The sequence below is a fragment of the Balearica regulorum genome, chromosome 2 (assembly GCF_011004875.1).
Source record: "Balearica regulorum gibbericeps isolate bBalReg1 chromosome 2, bBalReg1.pri, whole genome shotgun sequence".
NCBI classification, from domain to species: Eukaryota; Metazoa; Chordata; class Aves; order Gruiformes; family Gruidae; genus Balearica; species Balearica regulorum.
In genome coordinates, this window is record NC_046185.1 from 163,018,936 (window position 1) to 163,040,546 (window position 21,611).

At 40.0% G+C, this 21,611-nt stretch overlaps 1 protein-coding gene across 16 annotated transcripts in view; it reads right to left on the reverse strand.

Moving 5' to 3' along the window:
• The window catches only part of CTDSPL (CTD small phosphatase like), an 86,373-nt gene that overhangs the window by 38,053 nt on the left and 26,709 nt on the right, over positions 1-21,611 (reverse strand). The window contains exon 1 of one of the 16 annotated variants that reach the window (XM_075746779.1): positions 19,107-19,722. The exons of 11 other annotated variants lie outside the window; for them this stretch is intronic. In XM_075746779.1, the coding sequence (XP_075602894.1) occupies positions 19,107-19,188 (82 nt within the window). In that variant the 5' untranslated portion in view covers positions 19,189-19,722. Of the gene's footprint in view, positions 1-19,106; positions 19,723-21,611 lie in introns of those variants that run through there. 4 more of the 16 variants (XM_075746783.1, XM_075746781.1, XM_075746791.1 and 1 more) reach the window with 4 other exon arrangements.

Consider the following 21,611-nt stretch of genomic DNA (forward strand, 5'->3'; position numbering starts at 1 on the left):
AATAAATGCCTACTGATGCCCGGGCATGTTTTCTAGCTAAATACATGATCATGTGTGGAACATTTAAACTCCTGCAAGGGTCAGAAGAAAAAATCTGAAATGTTTCTGAGTTTCCTCTGTTACTGTTCGTCAGGATTGCTGGAGAACAAAAGACACAACACAGAGGCAACACTGGCTGCGGGAACAAGCCTGGAGAGGGTGTTATTAAGTTAAAATAAAGGTCAGGACTTCTGTTCAACTTGCTTATTGGTCTGAAAGGATTTAAAAAAAAAAAAAAAAAAACAACAAAAAAACCCAAGAAAAAGCAAAACCACCCGAAAACCCCCAGATAAAAAATTACACACGGCTCAATGAAAGCAAGTGTAGCATTTTTTAAAGATTAAAAACCATAGATAAAAGCAACGGTTTGCAGAAAAGAAATGCACAGAAGGCATCTAGCCACTTCCCTAAGATTCAACCTCCTAACAATTAGGTCTTGAACACACATTAGAATAAAATAAAATATATATATTTAAAAAAATTAAAAAAATATTTGGAAAAAAGTTTTAGAGTATTTTAAGTAATACTTGATCCGACCACCAAGTATTTTAAAGTTCTGTTGTTAGCTAGCAGTATTTGTTTCCTACTCCGGAGTGCAATACCCGACAGATTCAGCTCTCTTCCAGGGCAGGGACGGGCAGGCGCACCCTCTTCATCTGGTGCCTTTCCTTGATGTTTATCTATACCACTGCAACACATGGCACCGAACACTATCGATACTCAACTTGTTAGTATCGCACTGGAACACAATGAGAGACAACCATGTCACGTGCAGCTTGGAAATAACTGCTTTACCACAACTACCGCCGTGAGCTGTGCAAAACTGAACACCAGGCAGTACTGCCTCACCCCCTCCGCTGTATTGCCTCACCTTAGCCAGGACCAACTTACCCTCTCCGTTAAGCAGAGGAATATCTTAGATTACAGAGATTAACGGCTCCTTTTTCAGAGTCAACAAATCATTTAATTTAAAATACATGGAAACAAGCCCAAACAAGTTATTTGTTATCCCCCCCCCCCCCCAGCTATGCAGTGGCATGTCTTAAAGTGGCGAATTTTAAAAGGTGGAATATACTGGGGGGAAAAAAGGATGCCACGGAAGTTGTAGTATCAAGCAGATTAATAGTGATCTACACGCTACATAATCTATTTGCATTCTGCATTAGAAAGAACAAAACACTCCCCCATCCCAAAGTTAGAGGGTAAGTAAAATTCTTAGGAAGTCCCATTACACACATCAGTATATATAAGTCTCCATCTTTATCTTTCCTCCTCTCTGAAATTATTAGGGAACCGTCACATACATCTACCTTCCTCCTGATACCACAAATACATCAAGTGCAATCAAGGCAATTGGCAACATAAGTACAAATAATACAATTATTACTATATAAAGAAAATTTCAGTGGGAGAAGAGTTTTGGATGAAATGGAACAAATCTCCCCTGGAAGAATTAAGGGCTATCATCTGAAGTCAGAAGGTGTGCTGGTACACATGTGGGCTTTGACGAGAAAGCCTCATGGTGCAGATTTTGAGTGAACTTTCAAGCACTCTCTGAAAATATAGACAAAATCTTCTGATTTTGTAAAGTCAGCAGAAGCTAGATGTCAATATTTTCTCCTCTCAAAGCACTTGCAAGGCGTCCAACAGGTCCAACAGTAATTTTCTGTTCTCCGTATAGTATGTATTTCCATATTTGCCAAAATATTTTTCTGCCTTACGTGAGTGAGCAATGCTCAGATTCAGTTACTAATTGCTGCTAGGAGGGAAGTATACCCATATCAAAAACTAAATGGGCATTTTCACCACTTAAAAAGTGCTCCGTTAACAGAATAAAGTCAGAATTGTGCACTGCGTGTGCCTGTGTGTTTAAGGAAGTGTTTCATTACTTTAAAAGACACTTGTAAACTGAAACCAATCTAAACCCTCATTTTCAATACTCCAGTTAAACAGAAAACACATGCAAAACTAGCCATTGGTGGTGTATGTTACAGTAAAAGGCTCATTCTCCACACGTCCCATTCTGTTTCCAACAAATCTGCAGAAACATGCATTTAGAAATCCCCAAAGGAAGCAGCCACGAAGGACTTCTTCAAAACAGCACTCAGGAAAACTTGTATCGCAAGCGTAAACAAGTTTGTTGCAGTATCATCCAGGCAAAGGAGAACTCCTTTCTGACCTTAAAACACTGAAACATGCTGAAATTCCAACGGGAAGCAGAATTCTGCATGTCCTGTTCCCTACAGCCAGTGCCGCAGAAACCTTCCTAATAATTTCTGTTTTGTTTTCAGCCCCTACTTAAAAATATGACAGCAAATAATTAAATTGGAATGCTTAAAAAATAGAAATGCTCTTACGCAGCATTTATCATAAGCTTTTGTTTTTTCCTGGACTTCATAACGTACAAGAACGGAACATGAAACATTCTGCAATTTTTATGTATACAATAGTCCTCCCAAAGCCAAGACTGCATTTTTATTATAAAGTCTAGTTATATTCCAGGCTGGGATTGTGATAGGTCTTCAACGCAGGATCCATTTCTATGAAGTTAATAAAAAGTGAGTTTTAAGTAAGAAAAAATCAATTACCAAATGTTTGCATAAGAAATGTTGTGGTGTACTTCTGAGCTTAGTCTTTGGGAGGGTATTGAATGCAAACAGCATGTAAGGCAAAAATGCACCTAAACCACATCACGGTCGTCCCCAAAACTCCTAACACTAAAAACCAGACCATGGATCGTCTGGAAACACAAAGAGCTGTATTAACAGATTACAGGATGACAACCCGAATTTTCAAGAGAAATTCTGCCCAGTAACAACGACAGCACTTAATGGAGAGGAGTGAAAGCAGGGATGCTGCACGGGCTCCGATGGTTTCAGCTTTATAAAGACGTGTGCGGCCAAGAGACGCCTGAACTCCTCATCTCTGGTGACTCCTCCGGTCTGTTTGTATCGTGCTGCTCCGAGCTGCTGTTTGTAGCAAGCCTTTCCATCAGGTATGAATTACAGCAGCATTTTTAAATTCATAAATTCTTAACAGCCTCAGCGGCGCAGCAGATCGACAGGAACAGAACAACCACTTAGGAACTAACATTTCTATCTTTTCTACATAGAGGAGTGAAAGAAGCATTGAACGGACTAAATAGTCTAAAGGAACATTCAAAAATCTCAGACAAAAGCTACTGATTTGTCCAAATCATTTAAGAATTCCTGTTCTCCTTGATCAAATTATACATTTCTAATGGGCACTCACATTTGCTTAGTGAAGTATTTGTTCTAGGGAAATACTCCTTCATGTTGTTTTTAATCTTGGCAATTCATAATACAGTGGTGTCTCAAATAGGTCTTTCCACTAATTTAGATACTAGTTTAAAGATACCTGGTTTTTTAGTAATATGTTATAGAGGCTCTACTGTGACTTAATAAATTATAATTTTGGATGCAGTCAGAAACAGAAGTTCTCAAGTGGCTTTACATGCCATGCAGTATCAACACACACAGGTATTGCACACGTAGAAAAGATCTGAAACTCTAACTCTGAAGATGTAAAGAAGCATTAATATTGAACGACTGCCGTAAATTTAGGTATTCTGGATGGCAGTAAATTTTAAAGAGAAAAAAAAAACTGCAGAGGACAAAACCTGATGTTCCTTAAAAGCCTACAGGTAAGACCAGGCAGCAATGATACTGGAGTGGTAAACTGAATTATCTCAACTCCATGTCAGAACTACATCCAGTATATGGAATTTAGAGGACTTTTTCTCCCCCCCCCCCCCCGCTCCATCTTTCGGGAGTAAAAACCTTGATTTCTGGAATTGATTTCCTACGGCATCCACAGAAGTATTACACTCATTACCCCTATCACCACGGAATGCTGAAGACGACTTTAAATGAACTTTTACAAGTCTCAAACACCCCGTACCAAAAAAGCCCAGGCAAAGTAACTTCACAGTATGAAAGCAGGGAAGACTGTAACCAGCAGATATCTGCAGAAAAGTTGAAGAACAATGCAAGAGTCGAGCGATGCTTTCCCTCAACACCATCCAAGGTGCATTGTAACTGCAGCTTAAGGACTTCCTTACCTAAAGATACCAACTGCGTATCTAAAGGTCTTCAACTAATTCCTCTTTCGTGACTTTGTCCCATCACATTTTGAACCTCCCCAACTTTCAGTGCCAAAAGTATCCCGGGGCAAGAAGGTCCACAGCTCAGCCAAGAGCTCAGCTGCTTCCTAACTCTGTCCCTCCTTCTTTTGTATCTGTACCTTCTCGGATTCGCATTTTTGAGCAGGAGGAGGGGGACTAGAACCACACGCAACATCCAGGATGAAAGGAGAGAGCACCACAAATTTATACACCCACACAATGCTTTGTTACGTTACTTTTCTAATAACTCATAATACCTTATTTGTGTCTTACAACAAGTGAGCACTGGGCTAATGTGATTTTTCAGAAGATCTTATTATAACACCAAGATCTCTTCATTAGTAGATATTTCAGGCATCACTGCAAATACAAGTCAAGAATTCTCATCTCTTCCCATGCAGAAAACGTCACGAGTACCTACACTTAATTTCATCTGCTATTTTAGAGGCTGGCCATTCAAAATAGTGTTGCCTTCCTACAACTCTTCACAGTTCAGTTCTAAATCTATACACAGATGCACATACATGCACACACATTCATATACATGCACAAACAAATACACACCCCTTTCCCTTACAATTTTTGTCGCCTTATTTCCTTATTCCCTTTCCCATATAGCTTAAGACTACACTGAAGAGGAGACTGCACAGATCCCCGTGCAATGTCTTCCCCAGGGATCTCATGGAGGTCTGCAAGAGCCTTCAGCAAAGCACTTTGTCAAATTATCTGAATTTCTAATAGACTATTTGCAGACAGGGTCAGAAACAGGAACACAGCTCTCCCTGCCAGAAGGGAAGTCCCTCTGGTCCAGATTTCCCCTGATTTGAAAGTGCAAAGTCTCACCTATAATTTCCAGATGCTCTCCTGCACTATTTCTAATGACAAGCCTCACTGCTCGTAACCTCTGTGCTACCCGCCGCTCGCGGGTAAGTTAATTCTTGAATTGCCAGCAAGTTTCTGGAAGTCAAAGATGGTCCACAGAACTCTGCTTATCGAGGTCTTCTGGCAAGTCCTAACAAACTCACAGCATTACTAAGCCTGGGGAGGGGTTCTAGGAAAGATAAAGGCAAGTTTTAAAATAAATTACTGCAATCACATAAGCTTAAATGAAAGACATGCAACCATACTGGGTGAGAGAACAGGAAGAAAAAAAAAACCTCAAGAACAAATCCCAAATATTCCAGATAAATGTTATCATAGAAATTAATACAAGAGTATGCCAATAGAAGGAATCTACAGCATGTTCTCAAATCTCCTTTCACCCAAACCATCCTTTGGAGGCAGAAGGGTTGCATTGCTCTTCTCCCACCAGGACAGTTCCAACCGCAGCACAAGTTACACAGTAAAGAAAAAGCTTTTCTCTCATGCACTGTATTCTAAAAAAAGTTTAGTTGAGGGCTTCTCCCATCAAATTTTGCTGTAGTTGTGTGAAATTGCAAAAACAGATTGTTGTGCAGCCATTGTACAATAAACCCCTCGCTGCTGCAGGAAGCCACCACAGGCTCCTGATCCAGCCCATCCCTCTGCAGTGCATGAGTGAGCTAATTACTGCTGATTTTTTTCCTAATTAAATGAATGCAATAGCCAGTCCTCTCAAATAATATAAACTGGGTAATGAAGAGACTTTCCGTGAGCTTACAGATGAACTTGCTAAATGCAATAAAATGAACATCTGCGTATTGTGAGCTCTCCGCTAACAAGTTTGTAATACAAAATGGAAAGATGCAAGTCAGAATAAAGTGGTATTAAACAAAGCCTTTCTTCAAAAGGAAGTAGTTTTGAAATTTATAAATTATTAGAGATGCATTATTTCTTAATCCTCTGAAAAGGTTGCATTTGATCTTATTAGAAAAATAAAATTTTATATCCTACATGACTCAAACTAGAAACAGTTAAGTAGCAGAAAACTGGCAACTTTACTTGTATAGCTCCTATTTCTGTGATGTATTGACCAGGACAGAAATTATTTTACAATGCTTGATGCCAAATCTGCATGTGATGCCAACAGAACTTTGGTTTTAAATGCTATTTGCAGTTTATCATTGAAAGGTTTAATCTTCCACGTGAGCTTAGCTGAAAATAAAGCAGTAACAGCACCGTCACATACCTGAAACAACGGCCCACAACCTGTTTAACCTTCAAACATGTATAACCCAAGCAAATTGCTCTGTTTATACTAGGCATGATGTACCCCAGATTTATCTTCATTTCAGCTGAAGCTGGCGACCTCTCTTCCCTCCCTCCAAACATAATTAAACTAACTTCAGATATTGATTTTTCCATTGAAATTATTTCTTTGAAGGGAGGGATCCCAGACTAGTTTAGCAGAAGAAAATTCCTTCCAAAACATTTGACTTCCCTGCCGCCAAACCCTTCCCCATATACCGCATTAGTAGTCTGCTCTGGACGAGCGGATCGCGTGGCTGGGGGCCAAGAAATAAAAGCTTAAACACGTAAGACAGGTGGGGACATGGGGGACAAATAATCAAGTAACTTATTTTTACTTTTGCAATAATGTCTTCTTTATCTCACTTTAATCTTTTTAAAGTAGGTCACTGTACTTGGAGCAGAAAAAATGTCAATATGATTTATGAACTTTTAGGAATTTTAAATAAAACGGAACATTACTCTTATTAACCCATTCCATGATGTTTTGGAAAGCAACTTCAGAAGTTGCACCTGTACACTAAGATAAAATGGTTACACAAGAACATCTTATCTCATTGAAAGAGAGTTACCTAGCGGATATCAGAACACTACAGTTTGCCTTCCATACCTTCGAAAGGCCTATAAAAAAAACCCACTTTCATGTAGCACCTAGGACAAAAGGAAGAAAATCATCGGGACAAATGTTACTTCAAGACAGCTAAAGCTGTATGAAAAAAAAGACCTCTACCTAACCAAAGCTTTGGAAATATTTTTGTTGCAGCAGCTTAAAGCAAAAAACTTCTTTTGCCCTACATAAATGATTTATTACAGTCTTCAAATCTGGGTGGATTAAATACCTGCTGTTGGTTATTGGACGCTCATTTTCTAAGGATCAAAAGCAATGAAATTCTGAAGTCACTTTTTTACTACAGGACTGAGAACTCGGCACTGCTGACTCCGTACAAGGCTGCGATGGAGATATAGCCAATAAATGTTAAAACCAGCAACTGTACACAGAAGCCTCTTAACTGACAAGGAGGGATAAGAACCCGTGAAAAGGCTCAAAGCAGCACAAAAACCCGAGAGATCCCAAGGCAAATTCCAAAACCATAAGGCAGTTGGTACACTTCAGTCTGCACAGTGAGGTTTGGTTCGACATACAATATATATGGTGGTATAACCTTCATATCATACGCTTTGGCTTCTTATATAAGCCATGATTTAAACACCTGTGCTGTCTCACAGTGTTGCAGCATTCAAAAAATTAGGAGGGTTGCTACTAGGAAGTACTACGTTAAAAGAAAAGCACCTGTCAGAGCCCAACTCCTTGCATTTTTTCAGCTCGAAGACTGAAGGCAGATCCACTGCTTCAGGGGCATCCACATTTCATAATGAAGCTGAAAAGTAAAAACCTGTTTTAACAACCTAATTAACCTGCTGAACTACGGTCTGAGTGAAATACCTTCAAGTTCAAATTAAACAGCGCAGATTTCGGCCACCTCCTTTCCTGTTGCAGTGCTTGACAAGCTAACAGGGCTACACTGAGACCACTTCCAATTTCGAGAAGCAGTATATGTAGATCTGTATCTCCAAAGGACTGAAAAGTAGGTCTCCTTGTGATCCAGGAAGGAACTAATTAACACTTAGCACTTTCATTTTTGTGCCTGTATCACTCACCACTGGAGCAACCAGGGACAGAAGATGGATGAGAATACAAAGAAGTTAGGTGTCCACCTCCAGTAAGTCCTCCAGCGAGATGAGCCGGGGAGCTGCTGTACCTTTGCCTTCTACAGCTGGACCGTGTTTAAACAGGAATGAACGTGCCCATCCAGCCTTGCCTGGGTTCTTCTCTGAGCTAGAGGAGAGCCCAAGCTGTGCTCTGTACCTGTCCTGTGCTGGCATCCATCCCCCCGGTCAGCACATGGCATCCTTGAGAGAGCATCAAGGACCGTAACGGGGTGCCCTGGTCTTCTACACTGACCTGGGCACGCTCACTTTTTCACTAGCACTGAGTAGCTGCTCAACGCACTAAAACGGCACTACGAGGATATACAACATTTCTTTTTAATCTGTATATGCATGTATGCACACAGAGAGAGTTCACAGTCAAACCTTTTCCTAGTATTTGCTTTTTTTGAAAAGCCATGGCACTTCATATGTTCCACAGGAACATATGGATCTAAATTCTCAAAACATACATCTGCTTAAAAAAATATAAAATTAGGAAATAAATAACTAACCACCTCAAAAAGCCACTCTTCCATCAGCTGGTAGTCTGAAATGATAACAGAGCTGCCACATGTACAAAGGACTTTAAAAAAAAAAGATAAAAAATTAAAAGAAGGAACAACTCATCTCACTTTCACACTACACACAAGGTGAGGTTGTGGCACTGGAGTTTAGTGTCCACTGGCAGAAGTGACCGAATTCAAAGTTTAGGTTTTCTTTCCTTTTGCTAAAACAAAATATTTCACTTCTGAAGTAAAATTCATGCAATGTAAAAAGCCATACTTCAAAACAGTTTAAGGGCAAAATAAAATAGAGCAAACAATGCAAAAGTAGCTCCAGTACCAAAAGTTTACTACCACTTTTAACTGGACGGAAAAAGAAGCTAACTGAACTACGCAGGCAACATTATGGAGACATATTATGCTACAAAATAAACTTAACTTTTTGCAGGGACATTATGGAGTCATCTCTCTACCTATAGTGCTTCAGTAAACGTAACTTTTTGTCTCGGCCACAATAATCTATAAATAGTGTAGCAGCAATACCCACAGAATCCGTACATTTAAAGCAGTAGCACGCCATAAAGATTCACTTTAAAACCTATATTTTCTAGGGGGAAAAAAAATAAAAAAAAATAAAAAGTGAAGCATTTCAGAAGTTGCAGCATTTCTTCGTTGTTTGAGCAATGACTGAGCTGCTGGATCTGGAGATTTTCCCAGCGCCGAGGTTTGGAGCGGCAGTTGAACAGGAAATACTGCGCAGTCTGTGCATGCATTACATTCCTGTCCCGCCCCGAGCGGGCGGCCAACAAACAAACCTTTCTTCTAGTAAAAGAGAAAAAAAAAAAAAAGGAAAAAAAAAGAAAAAAAAAGAAAAAAAAAAAAGGGCAAACTGCACAAAGTTCACCAGCAGATGTGGCCTATGAATCCAAACCAGCCTTTTCTGCTGATAAAAAGAATTCGATGCGTTTGCAATGTTGGTGTAATGTCACGGTTTTGTGAAGCTGGATCAGCAAAGACCTGGAAGTTTAGAGATGCAAAATCTGCAACGCTGAGCTTCTGCAGGGTGCTGTAAGTGAGCAGTAATTGCACATGTCAGAGACTTTATTTTAAGGAGGGTTTTGCCAATTATTAGTAGCAGCTTACAATCACGCTGCAACAGTCAATCAGAACAGTTAAATCTTTTTGTACAGCAAAAAAGGCCTATTTGCAAAAAAGGGGATTGTTTTATTTCAATTTTATTTTACGTGCAGCACTAAGGCACACGGATTCCGCACTTGTCTTCAACCATAAAGTAACAAACACTTAGTAACTAGAACATATGTTCATGTATCTCAACTCTTTTGAACTGCTCCCAGGTTGGCCTCTTAAATCCTGGAAGATATTTAATAATGATTTGTTAAATACTTGGGAGGGAAGGCAGAGGAGAGACAAACAAATGGAAATATGAGCAGCACGCAGGGTCAGAACGGCAGTATCTCGGAGTTTGTTAGTCACGGCTGATACCCTCTGGCATCGGAAGAGGATTAGAGTCAAACCGGCGAGGAAGCAAATGTAAACAAGCATGTGTTTATAGAGCAAAAATATGTACACTATCCGATCTGCTCTGCCTTGGATTGAGCTCACACGTAGCATGGTGGGAAAGGCAGAAAAGAACAACTCGTTGAATGCCGAGCAGCACAGGAAAAGCGGATGAAGGCGAGCAACGGGCGGGCATCCGAAGCCGGCACACAAGCAAAGCAGTTAAAGGTTTTCCCAAATACTAATTTAATTCCAAGCTGGTATAATAATAATAAAATATAGTCTTTGAACCAATGCTGATTAAACAAAGAGAGAAAAACAAGCTAAAGAAAAGCACTTTTGCAGAGTCCGTTTTCTTATTACATGTGGCATGAACATACAGACAGACACTCACGCGTGGCACAGACGCGCACAGGGCCTCCGCAGCCCCAGGCCGTGTGTTCCTGAAGAAGTTATGCCCTGAGATCAGTACGAAGTTACTGAAGAGCTGTAAAAGCCCCTTTTCCTGTGCTCCACAGACACAGCGTGTAAAACACCAAGCTATACACCCACCACACGTATTGTACCTGATCAAGTCGTTGCGTGATCCAAACCTAAAGAATATCACCGGGCACCATACCTATGATCAGCTCATTTCCTTATCAAGTTTATTCAGTTTAATAAATAGACGTTTTGGGGTTTTTCCCCTTCCCAGTGACCAAATTCACAGCCTGCGGTTTGGCTCAAAAAGTGAAGCCGAGTTTTGTTCTTCCTCCCGCTGCAAAGAGGTTGACTCAAACACAGGTGACAGGTTTTGGTATTTGCTTTTGGACTTGAAAAGTAGGAGACAAGTGGTTTATAAAACCCAAATGTAAAAGAAATTCTTCTACTCTCTTTCTCCTCAAAAATATTACACGTCCAACCAAAGCCTTACCAAAACCTCGCTCATCTGAGAGTAAACTTAATTTACTTTCCTAAATATAGCTGTAAGATATATTCGCATAGAGACAGTGACATTCCCAACTGTACTTTTTGCAGCAAATACTTCAATAAGATATCAAATCCAAAAGCATTAATCTATTTTTGCAAGCTTTTTAATCTCTTTCCTAGGAACAGCTCTTCTCTAACAGATTCATGTCGCAAAAATGCTGTTAAAGGGTGCTCCCTTGCAAGGAAAAGTTTTGTTTCTTCATTTCGCCTTGTGAATTTTGAGTTCACTCCCTGGGGATATTTTGGGACAGGCTACAATTCTCATTCCTGACAGGGAAATCCCTCATCCGAAGTTTGCTCCCCAAAAGATACATCCCTAATAGCAAAAATCAAACGAGGATGCCTTTTTTTTGGTAGCTCCTTTGATGCCTATTTCCAATTACCACTTATTTCTCCCAACCTATTGCTATTTTGTGGATATTAAATGCAGTTCTCATAAAACGTTCACTCTGCAAGAAAGTACAGATTTAAAACAATGGTGTTTCTGTTAACATGTTTTACCGATCCAAAGTTATTTAAATCATGTAATTTCTGGAAAAGACTGTCTTAATGGAGTAATGAACATGCATGGCTACTTATGAAATATTTACCTTCTTTCTTTGAAGAAAAATAGAAGTTGTGCAACTTCAAAAAGACATTGACTTTAGCAGAGATGTAGTTATTTGGACCAATTACTGTTTTCCCTGTTCCTCCCTGCCCCTCTCCAAATTTCTCTACATTTTGAAACCTAGATACAAAGGAATAAAGAGGAAACCCACTCATTTGGAAGAGGAAACTTTCTCTAAACCACTATATCATCTGTGCTTCGGTCATTAATATAATCTAAAAGTAATAGCTGTTTCTAACAACTAAAACCGCTCTTGAAATCAAGTTACAGCCAACCTATAGCTAGTATCACTTTAGCAGGTTATTTGAATCCAGTGCTTCTTGGAGCACAATTAAAACGTCAGATTTTGGTTATAAACTTAAATTGTTACGTCTTCAGTTGCAGGGATTTCTCAAGGAGCAGTCCGGAATACACTTGAGTGTATCTGCTGGGACAGAATCTGACTTAGAGGAACTGTTGCCAAAGTAATTTCTCCTCCAGCTTTAGCTTCCATGAAGTAGATTTTACCCAACCTTCATAATTTTTTTAAATTTTTTTTAATACTTGCAATATTTACAGACATGTAATACAAGTGCATATTACAGAGAGAAAAATGTTTGTAGTTTTATTTGCTGCTGTTTTTCTTCAAGCTGTTGCATCTGCCCTCACCAGTCAAGCAAGAAAGAATTTTGATGAATTTAAGTTTTCAGTAAGATCTACATGTATTCAGTAACTATATTAAATCTAAAGTAATTACAACATCAACCACTGCGGGTTTTCAATGCAATGAAAGTGTCACTTGGGGAACAGCAGCACTGCCAGGTATCCCTGATGAAAATTTTCAGCCACAGTTCATCTTTCTGTAACAGAGCATCTATTGTTATACTCCCAAGTAAAGAGGGAAGTAAAAAAAAAAAAACCAAAAACCAAAACCAAACAAAAAACCACAAAGCCTATTGCAAATTCTCATTAATAATTTGCTAAAATACCTAGCATTGCCCTGGTGAAGCAGGAGCCCTCCCTCCTTGGCTTTCAAACTCCTCTTCCCTGGGGTGTATTTAAACAGGCCAGTAGGATACACCCTGTCATTTCTGAAAGACAAGCATAATGTACTCATATTAAGTTTAAAACATCTAAATGTCTATCTGAATCCTGATCAGCTACCCCCCCAAAAAACCCCAACCTGAGTGCAGAGGAAGGAACAGTCAAAACCAATGCACATCTGACATTATTTAAAAATGTTTAGGAGTCCGATACAGTGATTTTTATTTCCTTACTGGCTGGGTGTGTATGTTGTACCAAAATACAAAGCTGAATTAAATATCAAAACCACCTTTACGGAAACGTTCAACTTACCTCATTCAGCAAGTCTGTAATTTATACATATATATATATATAAAAATATATAAAAAAGTAATATTTCACATTAAGAATTAAAAAGTCTGAAATGATAACCATCAACAGTCTATAAGGTAATTTCACCGATGCCAGCAACCACTGTAACAGCACAGACTGCTGTTACTAAGTGTATTTTCAACTGAAGTAAGCTAGAAAATATTAATTCCTAGCTCTTCTAACCCTGTACTTTGGACTGAAGATTATTTCACCCATTCAGCATTCCCAGACTATTAACAGCAGCACATTCCCACCTGGAAATATGATAATCAGAAACCTAAAACTAGATTAAGACTGAAACAAAAGATACAGGAAACTGCAAGCTTTGTCTGATAAAGTTACTACAGTTTTGACAAAAAAAGCAGCAAAACTTGCCCAACTTCCAGCAATTCCTTCCTAGAACAAAGCCACAGTTTATTGCCTGCTTAGAAATTCAGATAATTAAAAAGTGAAAACAAATTATTTTTTCTTATTCCATTAAGCTGAACAGAAGGGGATTTTTTTAAAAAGCATTTTGGTGCCTTAAACAACTACTTAGATGCCTCTACCGAGCTGACAGTTCAGCTGCAGGTTGGAACAGCTGCAGACACGTTTAATTGTTTCTCCAAATACCCAGAACATCAAGTACTTTTCACCTATTTGAAATATCCCAAACTTCGTACTAAAAGGAACGCACACAATTTAATATCCATGCTTTAACTTCTAACCATCCTGTAAAGCAGAAAGCTAGCCACTTGATAAGTTATGAGAAAGCATGAATAACTGATCGCTGTATAATAACTGAAGATGTTACATTAACCAGTGTCTTCAGGACTACAAGTTTGGAGAAGTTAAAAATAAACTGTTTCCTTAATTCTACCAGGAAAAAAAACAAAAACAAAAAACCCAACAAAAAAAACAAACAAAAACCCCCAAAAAACCAAAACCCAAAATCCCAACAAAACAGTACAGTAACTGTTTACTGGAGCAAAAATGCTGAAATTTGTAATTACGTGGATATATTCTACAAAACTCACTCCTGTTATCCCCAGACAAAGCCCATATATTGATTTTATCAAGAGTAGAATAAAAGAAGGTAAAAATAGCACCTGTGCCCATTAAGAAATTAAAACTCTTTCCTAGCTTACTTCAGGATGTGCCTTTGCGCTAATTGTAGAGATAACCAAGGCATGATGCAACCCAAATTACTCTCGTTTTACGGCTCGCCCAGGTCCCAGCCTCTCTCAGCCCACATTCTTGCCCAAGCTGTTTATGTAGAACACTTCCAGATCAGCTGGTCTCTGCCCAATCTGGCAAAAAAAGCTGTTTTCCTTCATCACTGATGCGGTGGCGAGGGCGAGCAGTTTATTTAGTACATAATGACACAACACTATCCCTGCTGCTTTGCATCTTTTTTTTTTTTTTTTTTCTCCTTGGGATAAAAGAGCCAGACTTTTACCATTTACATTAAACAGATCTTGCTGTCCTGTTGTTTGGTGCTAAAGAAAGTCAGGTTTTGCAGAGCACGTACTCTTCATCTCTTCGGGAGGTGGGATCCTTGTCTTATTACCAGTGCTTCTAATAGCCGAGGTCCCAATTAGGCTCGGGGAGAGAAGCAGCTGATGATCTCATGCAGGAGCCCCAAAGAGATGACCAATCCAGCACATTTCTCGCGCTTCACTTAGATGGAAAATCCCAAGCATATGGGCCCATAAATGTTAAATCATATTAACTCTACATCTAAGTCTATACTCAAGCACTTAGAAGGCCGTCTTTAGGATTTCCCTCTTCTCCTTCCCCAAAAGTAAGAAGCTCTAACCTTACAGAGCCCCAGCTGGCACCGACGCTCGGCATCAATCCTCTTCAGTTATTTCACGCTCTCTGCGCAGCTCTAACTGACTCGGACTTTGCCAGTTTGCAGTTAAGATGCTCTACGAGCAGGTGTTCACACAACAAACCCCCCCCCACACCCCGCGATGTGGGTCGTAACTCAAACTGAGACGGAAGAAGGGGACAGCAACAACAATTTCTAACCGAAAACTCTACGGGTGCCTCCGGGATACCCGGCTGCGGGCGGCAAAACTTGCATTGAGAAAAGCGTCGCCTAGGACGGTCACACCTGCCACAGCTGTGTGCACCCTTTATCCTCACAGCTTTAAAAATCCCTTCTCAGGGGATAATGAGTATTCTGTCCTGTACTATAACACAGTATAAGCAATTTTAAAAGCTTTCTTCTGGCTATGAGCTGAGCGCTCTCAGTTTGGGCAGAGCCTCTCCCTGCCCATTTAGCTCCTTCTGCCCAGCCCCAGTATATTCAATGAATTACTAAAATCTGAACAGCCTTCTACGTTTGAATGAATCTCCTGAAGCTACGGAGAGCTAAAGCAGAAAAGCATTGTATGCGACTGCACGCCTGATGCAAAACAAGATAAAAATCTGGCATCTCTTCCGCTCCTCCATAATCAAAACGAGGAGGACAAATAGCTGCGTATCGCCTTCATTATCGCCTTTCTTAGAAGATCTTATTTTTCTTGGGGACGTAGGAAAACATGGCAAGAGAAATGCATGTCCAAACAGGATTTTCCCAGAACAACATTTAACAAAGATCAACAGTACAAATCTGGAACTAACTCTTGCAACACTACGGAGGCATTCTCCTCTCTGCTGAAGAACTCTGCTCCAGTAATACGTGTGCAAGAAGGCAGGCACGAGTCCCCTCCCACGGTCCCAACGCAAGGAACTCCAGCCCTACAAAATAAACAAAGTAAGGTTCGGCGTGTTTAAGACACACACTGCCAAAAATCTCCCACCAGGACCCAGAAAACTAGTGGTGGGAAGTTCCTAGGTGGTAACAGGTCTGCACATTGAAGAGAACTACTTTATTTTTATTTTTTTTTATTATAGCTCCGAAGTAATTCCTACGGATATTCTCCTTAACCTCCTGGCAGCTCAGGCATCAGCCCAGCTGACCGCAGGCAGTGTTCACAAAGCCCAGCTGATAAGCACTTGTAGGTCATAATTCATCTGATTTCTCTACACTAGAACCCACCCTAAAAATGCCAATTATTTTTTTTTCTTTGTCTCTCCACTGAGAGCCGCTGATGAATAGCTCAGCTGTTTATACTGCAAACATTTACAGTTAGGGGAAAGATCACCATCCTCCACGTCACTGCTTTAGTCTCCTGTAACTCGGTGGAGCTGGACAAGGCCAGAAACAATCCCTCCAGCTTGCTTACCCTAAAAATGCTGCAAAATAACCCCTTCATTTAATCCTTCTGCTCCTCTACCCATATGAACACAATATTGTTTCCTAACTGCTCCAAACTATCAATCTGCATATCCAAAATATAAATGGAAAATGTCGTTCTTATGAAGAGCAAAAACCAAACACAGGACTAGGGATTAAATGAGGTTCCTCACTAAGGCTGAACCAGGAACACTGGACATCAAATGCAACCTCCCGCACCCACAATGAGCTGCTGAGCGTACCCCAGTTTTCACGATTCCTGGGGACTCCAGCGAGTTCTCCGTGATACGTTGCAGGAAAAATGCCACAGTGCAGAAGAGTCCAATGACAGAACGTTTCACCGAAGATTATTTGCCAAAAATATCATGCCTACCAGCTCAAAGACCACGACACAATTCGCAAGGGAAAGAGCTTACACAAACAGGGCAAAGCTTCCGGATGGCCTTTCACAGCAGTTTTGTCTCCACTCTTCCTCCCTCCTTTTGCCAAGGGTGAAAGAGGAAAATTTTTTAACACAGAGGATACCTTGGACACCGAGTTACGCTGTACTTAAGCAAACACATTATCCACAAAACTTGGGGTTTTTTTTCCTCACTTGAGAAAATTCAACTGTTCAAAGATCATATGCAATCAGCGCACATTTCTAGGTGAGCCCAAGCATTCAAGAGGCTGTTTCATCCTCTCCTTTAATGAAGGACGAGCACAATTTCCAAATACCTTCGACAAGCCACATGTTAAAACATGCTTCACCACCATCCGATAACAATGCGAGGTAATTACAACACTTGCGTAACGTTTGTGCCTGCTTTCTGGCCACAGGTTTTAAGTTTCCCACCACTATCTTAAGTCTCCTGTTCAATCCCCAAGATAGGTGTATCTTCATTAATAATGTTTAAAAAAAAATTATGCAAGTTCTACAAATCTGCGCCACTCCTCCTGCTCTTCTGCTTACGGTACAAACATTTGTATCAGTTTGTGTTTTATGTCACTGGAAAAATCATAGCAAACATTAAAGAATGCAGCTGGAAGTATGTAAAAAAAAAGAATAGGAATATGTAGTCTCTCGTGCAGCTGCAAGTTTTGGATACTCCCATTAAAAGGAAAGACAATATAAAAATCCAAGTAAAGCCAGAAGGTACTAACTGCTCCAAGCAATGACTGGGGACATCGAATTGAGGTTTCCTTAAAACTTCAGATCAAGTGACAAAAGACAATGCTGTATTGTACTTCTTAATAGGGTATATGTACAGCAAAGCAAAGAGGAAAAGATCAACCCCACCAATCGAGACAACCACAGTTAAAAGTCTAAAGAGAACTGGATTCACTTTTCTGCTCCACTTTGAATCTCCATTTTTTTTGGACGAGTGGCTTCACATGTTTTGTCTATAGAACAACTTTTTAAACCCAGGGTAAAAAATTCCCTACTTCATTTTTGTTCTTAGGTAAGGCACACACACAGCCTTTCACTGGGAGCTTGGGGCTGAATATATATTAAAAATTGAGAGGTGCTCATATAATTTAATAGCAAGGTCTAGAGGAGTACTTAGCTTGTAACACCCCAACTTTATTCCCTTATCATAGGTAGCACAAATTCCTGCCAGTGGTATCATGCATTGTTTTATCCAACGTATTTTAGAAGCGGCATTAACCATACGTAGGAAATACTTAAATGTTAAGGACCTCATCAGGCAGTAACAATCTAAGTTATATCTGCCACAAAATGTAATTGTGGTCTTTGATTATTACTAATTACAGATATTTTTCCTATTAATAAACTAATTGTTGCATAAGCTTTGAGTAAGGCAACGAAAAAACCTATCTTGAGAGCTCTTGTCTGAACACGCAACTTGGTATTTCTTTTCCTTGAGTCATTTCAGGCAACTAAATCAAGCATGATCTACGAATGAGAAAGTACATTGAAAAGTACAAATGAAAAATATCACTAAAGGTGATGTCACTTGGCTTATACTTCTTGTTTATAGCGATAGGACAGCAGAAAAATATAATTACAAACAGAAGTTTGCACCAGGTTTAAAATATTCCATATTGAAAGAATTTATTGTATTACATAATGCTAAATAGCTTTAAATGTTTTTCCAAATTCTGTTTACATGCCACAGATAGAAAAGCTCACACACATTTTGCCTGCCTTAATAAACCAACAGTATACACATATATGCATGAATACATTGCACGCATAGGCACATATCTGGAAAAGCTAGCTTGAACGCGGTACAAGTAACAAAAATATGCAGCCCAGCCCTGTATCCAAATCAGAGGTGTAATAATTCTTATACACGGAGTTTAAAGCAACTTCGATAAACAGTCACTCTGTCATTCTAAAAAGCATATTCTAACTAGAATTACCCTGACTTTTTTTAGGAATTGCATTCCAATAATACTGTACGAATTATTCAATAAGTGTATCAGTTTATTTTCAACAAAATTCTGGTTCCTTTCCCCTGAGGAAATTCCACTAGTATTTGCATGTACCACTCCGGCATCAGCAAGAGTTACAGTCCTGTACATTTTTTTTCCCTATACAGATAATGTATTCTTCAAGTTCATTTCTACTGAGAGGAGAAAAAAGCTCTCAGCTTTGCCTTCCGCATGAATAATACATTAAAAATTTAGTATTAGAGAACAACTCTTCTTTTTAAGCCTCCAGAAACAGTAGTATATTTGCCTTATTACTTGGAAAAGATTCATGTACGCATTTAAATAAGGGTAAACCATAAGCTCCTGTTTTCCATAATTAAGCTGTAATAAAATATTTCACCATTTATCAAACCAATTCTAAAACAATACTGTACAGCTTTATACCTGCCATCAAAAAAGATAATCACTTACCGTATTCACAATAAGGAGTATAATACATTTTGGTCCATAACTCAGTGTTATAATCTGAAGTGGAACAGATTTTCTCAGCCATTCACGAAAACTGGTTTGTTTACATGAAGAAGACAAGAGAATCCTGATTTCCAGTAGGCATTTATAGTCCACATCACTAATAGAATATGTAAATAAAACCAAATTCCACTAGCAAAACCATTTACAACAGCAAAAATTCCGTAAGGGAGCAGAGGGAGCAAAATAACTGCCCGTGAAAAGGATGAAAACTTCTAGGAAGAGAAGAGTCCTAAGAACAGCAGCCCCATCGATCTCGTGCTGCTTGTTTAAGCCTTGACTCTGCAGCCTGATGGCCCCACTACAGCCTCGAGCTTCTTATTCCTTCTTAGGCTTGTATAAAAATAAACAAACTGCGGAATATGAACCCAGATGTTTGAGAAATCAGAAAGCAAGAGTCCAATTATACTGCTACCATCGAAGTATTTTTAAGTGTTTGTGCCTGGCAAGCCTGCGTTAGAAGGCAGTATCGCAGAGTTCAATTCCCCGGAGCCTTCAAATATCTTTTCGAGGAAGCCACCAGCAAGTTAAGGACACTTTAGGAATTGGACAAGGTGTCCTTTCAGAAAGGAACACACACACTACAATCTGTAGAACGAAGGATAAACATAACAAACACAAACTTTGCCTTCATTTCTATGCGTTGCCTCTGCTGGAAGGAGTAGTAAAATGAGGGAGGGGTATCAAGGGTGAGTCATTTTTACTTAGGCAACTGGAAGAATTTGTTATGGACTTGACTGCATGGCTGCAACTACAGGTTTTAGTCAACTTTCAGCCCAATTACCCTTTAAAGGTATCTCTTAATTTCTCCTCTTTAAGGTATCACGTTCACATGAGCTGGGATATGCTGCTTATTATCACAGCAAGAGAGCAGGAAACGGAAAGTTTTATCCTTTACGTAATATACTACCAATCCTTTTAAAATTATCATAAAGTTATCGGCACTTTGAGTTGGATTTTCAAGCAGCTCTTCACATTCCCTACAAAAAGGGAAATCTAAGGTACACGACACGGGAAACAGAGGCTCTAGTGACTGGTTTGCAGAAAACTAGCTTGTAAACACTGTTTGATCATCAGTCCCGAGATCAGAGATTGTGGAAGCAAGCTGTAAACCCTATCAAAAATACATTTCTAACTGAGCTTTCAAAGGGAAGTGAGGTCCCAGCAAGGTTTTGGAAATAGCATTCATGAGCCGCTTGGCTTTGCGGTGTTCAAGAGACAGGCTGGGAGCCTCCTCCTCCAAACCTGTGGTTCTTCAACTAAAGAGCGGTGAATTCCTCGTGTTATTTTTTCCGAGAACTTCTATTTTCCTACTTCTCAACATTTGCTTTAGTCTTAAATAATAAAATTCATATGAGGAGCTCTTTTACCTAAACCCTCCCAGAAATAAACCCCTACTGCTTTCTGAACTATAAAAACCACGAGAAACTGCCAAGCTGCCGAGCTGCTCTCATCTAGCTGCTGTGTTCAGCGCAGCAAAAGGGCAGCATTGCACAGACAACGACTGTCCCAAACGTCACTCGTGTCCCACCGTAGGAAATCTACCCAGCGGCAGCTGGCACACAGCGCAGCAAACCGCACGGTCTATGTTTGCCCATTACCCTTTTTCCTCTTGGCTGCCGTCTCGGGTTCGCGAGCTCCTTCTCCCCTTATACAGGAAACTGGGGCCTCAAGCTTAATCCTGCACATTCGGTTCTCTTCTCTTCCAGCTACCACTACAAATGTATTCTCCCAGCAAAAAACCCACCAAAAACAAAAGCACCGAAAGCTCTTCGCAATCAAATCTTTGCTACGCTTCTCCGCAGTGAGATTATTTCTCCTGATGTCTGGGAGAAAACTGAAGGAAAGAAAGATTTAACAAACACACAAAACGTTATTCATCGAGTCAGAGAGCAGATAATCCAAATCTAAAGGTACGAACAAACGTTGCAACACCACTACAAACACATAACCAAGGATGTCCTAATATCTTTATTTACACATTTCAATCACTTTATGGAGCCAGATGCAGCTGCACTCAAGCACTTTCACTGGCTTTTGTGCGGGGCTGAGGAAGTGGCAGCAATAGCAGACTTGCGGGAGGTGGGTAGGAAGATGGGGAAGATGTGGTTGCAAGTAGAAGAGCTTGGCTACAGCAGACTGGGAACCCACTGCAGCAGATTGAGAGGGTAAAGGAAGGAAGGGGAAGTCTACGACTCTAATTTATCTTCTTTTTATCTGAAAGCAGCTGAGTTTCTCCGCACTGAGGCGTCCATTCCCTCCACTGCTCTGCCTGCCCACCCCATGCCAGTCTCCACCATCAGCCCCTGCCATCCTTGGAACAGCTTGTTTCCTTCCCAACCTAAGAAGAGGACTCTCTTTTTCCCCCTCTCTTAGCTGTTACAACATTGCTAGGATCACTTCAGTGGGTTCCAGGGGGGAGGAAAAAAAAAACCAAACAGCATCAAA